A 4,242-nucleotide genomic window follows, 5' to 3' on the forward strand; every position below is an offset into this window, starting at 1 on the left:
TTGAAGAATTAATTTTCCATGTCAAACAAAAACTTAAGTGATGAAAGCCTAACTCAAACCCAGGTCAAAAATAGAACATGGGTCTAAACCAAAAATCCAAATCTATTGCCACTGAGTTGAGTCTGACTCATAGTGACCCTATAGGACAAAGTAGCACTGCCCCATAGGTTTTCCAAGGGGCGGCTGGTGGATTGAAACTGCTTACTTTTGTTCAGCAGCGCTCGTTGTTTGAGCATTGTTCACCTCGTGTCTTGTCACTGTTCCTTAAACAGTAATGCATAACAACAATTTACACAGCATTTATGTTGTCTGAGGTATTATAAGTAATCTGGAAATGATTTAAAGAATACAAAAGTTTGTGTGTAGGTCATATGCAAATATTATGCTATTTTATATAAGGGACTTAAGCAGCCACAGATATTGGTATTCTTGGGAGTCCTGGAACCTATCCACCATGGATACTGAAGGAACACTACATAGTTTTAATTGATGCATACTGTAAACCTGGTTTTTGAAATGGGTGTCACAAATCTATGGATACTCATGGAAAAGAATGATATGGTTTCAGCTAAATGATACAACAGATTATACATTAGAACTGACTGAATTAAATTCACCCAAGCAAAAGTTGTTATTGAGGAAGAACACTGCAAAAGAAAATTATAGAATCATTAGTGGAACAATTTGCTGTCTGTTAATACATATATTAGTTAAGAAATCTCAGCAGAAACTCCTGACAACATTGCAAGTGATTTTTAACTTGGAAATAATTTTCACTGTATGGAAAGACAAGGTGTCTTTTTTATCTAGTGCTGCTATAACAGGAATACCATAAATATATAGCTTAACAAATTATTCTCTCACAGTCTAGGGGGCTAGAATTCCAAATTCAGTGTGCTGGCTGCAGGGGAAGCTTGCTCTCTCTGTTGGCTCTGGGTGAAAGTCCTTGTGACCAATCTTCCCCTGGTCTAGGAGCATCTCAGGGCAGGGACCACGTCACAAAGGATACACTCCCATCCGGGTTCTTCATTCTTAGTCATAGGAGGTCTCCCTTCTCTCTGCTCATTTCTCTCTCCTATATCTCAAAACCGATTGACTCAAGATACAACCTAATGTTCTCGATTGAGTCCTGCAGTATTAACAAAACTAACTCTATTCCTGCCTCATTAACATCACAGAGGTAGAATTTAGAATACATAGGAATATCATCAAAACAAACCTTTCGACTTTAGTCAATTCTGACTCATATGACACAATGGTGGGCAATCACACAATACTGAGAATCACGGTGTACACGTGTTGACTCACATTTTTGGGGGATACAATTCAATCCGTAACAAAAGGTATAATTAAATGTATACATCTGTTGAAATTTGATTAAAACTACATAAAAAATCCATTATTATACATTTAATTGATTCTTTAATGAATTGAATTATTTACACAGCAATTTTCTCAGTACCATTATGACATCCTTGTTCCTTAGACTATATATCATGGGATTAAACATAGGAGTAAGGACAGTGTAGAAAAGAGAAAGTACTTTGTCAGTTTCCTCTGAATGTCTGTTGTTGGGTCTTAAGTATGTAATAATGGCTGATCCAAAGAATAACACCACAACCATCAGATGAGATGAGCAGGTGGAGAATGCTCTGGCTTGACTTGCGGCTGATGGCAACTTCAGGATTGTGGAGATAATTTTACTGTAGGAGCCAAGTATCAGCAGAAATGGAACCATGGCTAATAACACAGAACTTATGTAGACCAACATCTCATTTACAAAGGTGTCCCCACAAGCCAGCTTGAGTATTGGGGGAATGTCACAGAAGAAGTGGTTAATTTGTTTAGATCCACAAAAAGGCAGAGAGAAAATCTGATATGTTTGCCCTGTCGTAATGGGGATTCCAATGGTCCAGGAGCCAGTCACCAACTGGATACAGACTCTGTGGTTCATAACTAGAGGATAGTGCAGAGGGTTACAAATGGCCACATAGCGGTCATAGGCCATCACTGCCAGGAGCAAACACTCTGTGCCTCCAAACATAAGAAAAAACCACAGCTGTGTAGCACAGGCAACTAAGGAAATTCTTCTTCTCTGAGTCCTGAGATTCAGCAGCATTCTGGGGATAGTAGCTGATACATAGCAGATTTCCAAGAAGGAAAAATGTGACAGGAAAAAATACATAGGGCTCTGGAGAGCAGGATCCATTTTTGTGATTAGAAATATGGTGCCATTGCTCATCAGGATAATGATATAGATGATTAAAAATAATCCAAAAAGAAACCACTGGAGATGGGGCATGTCAGCAAAGCCCAAGAGAACAAATTCCATCAGTTCAGTTAGGTTATCTTTTGTTGGTTTTTCTTGATGATTCATCTGTGGAAAAAGTAAATTTACATGTCATTTCCTTTCACCTTCCTGTATCTCTTTGCCTCTTCTCTAAATTGTATTGAGGAGTCTGGATTGGATTTTATGATCAACGTAATTGTTTGAACTTTAAGAATGAAACTATGTACGTATGTCCCATGCCCTCCTGTTAAGTCACAGTAAACCGTCCCTTCAAATTAATTTTAAGATCATTTCAGTGTAGTTTCAAAGCACAGCCCAGAATAAATCAAGCTATACCTGACTCTGCAGGAGCACTGGTGCAATTGGCAACTGCTGGAGATGACCTTGAGCTTTGCCATCTAATCTCATTTTAAATTAATTACACATCTTGACAATCCTATTGTATTTCTCTGTGCATTTTCTCAGTCAGCTTCTCCAACACTATGTCATGAACTGTCTTCTAATGTACATTTTCAACTGCCTATTTCAATGCTTCGTTCTCTCACATTTGATGATTTTAAGCACATAGGTTCCTGTTACACAATTCATATCAGGTAATTTAAAAGAAAATTGAGAGAATATTTCATTTTACATAGAGGAATAAAACAAGTATCTTTTGGTAGGATATTAAGTGGATAAGATAGAGAATTTTATTCAGGGAAATTAGCCTGGGTACATTGATTCAGATACAAAGAATAAATGTAGTCACCCTGGAAAAACAGGGGTAGCAAGGAGGGTATTTGTTACCTGTGTTTACGTATGTGGGACGGATGTGGAAAGATATTGGCTGTTATGTTATATCCATTGTGCTGTGTACACCCGCTATCGTTTTTATCGTTACTCAAAAAATAACACTTCAGACAACTGTTTCTAAATTAATTTTCCTTAGATATAAGGGTATTGAGACTCACTAAGTCTGGAGAATTCAATCAACTGCACATAGGTTTTGTGACTGCAAGTCGGTATCTTTTTTTTTTTAAGTTGTCTTTAGTTTGACTCTTATCTCCATGATTATCTGTGTGATATAAAGCAATTAAAGATTTTAAGATTTTCTTCTTTGTTTTTGAGAATAATTGAGTTAATATTGGTAAAATATTTCAGCTTCCTACCAATTTTAAGCCTTTTACTTTTTAGTTATGGTTCTATAATTATGATAGTATGTTCTTTAAGCCTGTAGCCCTACGATTTAACAGATTGCCTAGCTAAGTAGGTATTTGATAAAGTGGTTTTGAGTTCCTTGGTTGGCAATTATTCTTCCCACCACTCCCTTTCATCAGGGGCAGGACAAGGACTAGTCAGGGAAGCTTCTAAGGTGTAAAATGTAAGGAGGCGTTCAGGGCCATCTTTGCACTTTCAGAATCCTGAAAATGAGTGCTTCCTTACATTTTGAAGGAGGAAAGTTACCTCTTGCTTCACCCAACTTTTCATCTCTCCAACCTAATGTTTGCACATTGTCCACTAAAATGAGAAGTGTGGTACCATGGTTAAAAAAACAAACAAACAAAAAAAAAAACTTCTTGCCAAGGAGTAGATTCCAACTCATAGGGACCCTATAAGGTAGAATAGAACTGCCCCATAGGGTTTCCAAGGCTGTACATCTTTAGGAAGCAAACTGTCACATCTTTATTACTGGTTGGTTTGAACCACTGGCCTTTATGTTAGCAGTTGAATGGTTAAGCACTGATCCACCAGGGCTCCATGCCCATGTTAAAGAGCAGTATTTCCCGGATGGACTGAAATTGAATGGTACTTCCAACAACATCTAGCTGTGTGATGTCTTCGGGCAAGTTAATTAATCTTCCTGCATCACAGTTTGCTCAGCTGTTAAATGGCCAGCAAACATATCAACATATAGTGTTGTTATATGAATTAAATCATTTCATATAAGTAAAACAACTGAAGAAGTCCTGCCA

The 4,242-nt window shown here is 37.5% G+C and overlaps 1 protein-coding gene across 1 annotated transcript; it reads right to left on the reverse strand.

Moving 5' to 3' along the window:
• Positions 1-1,435: 1,435 nt before the first annotated feature.
• Positions 1,436-2,585, reverse strand: LOC101352329 (olfactory receptor 10AG1-like). The gene has a single exon (XM_004389167.3). The coding sequence runs from the start codon at positions 2,375-2,377 to the stop codon at positions 1,436-1,438; it is 942 nt and encodes a 313-aa protein (XP_004389224.1). The 5' UTR covers positions 2,378-2,585.
• Between the last annotated feature and the right edge of the window lie 1,657 nt (positions 2,586-4,242).

The sequence above is a fragment of the Trichechus manatus genome, unplaced genomic scaffold, assembly GCF_000243295.1.
Source record: "Trichechus manatus latirostris isolate Lorelei unplaced genomic scaffold, TriManLat1.0 scaffold00236, whole genome shotgun sequence".
NCBI classification, from domain to species: domain Eukaryota; kingdom Metazoa; phylum Chordata; class Mammalia; order Sirenia; family Trichechidae; genus Trichechus; species Trichechus manatus.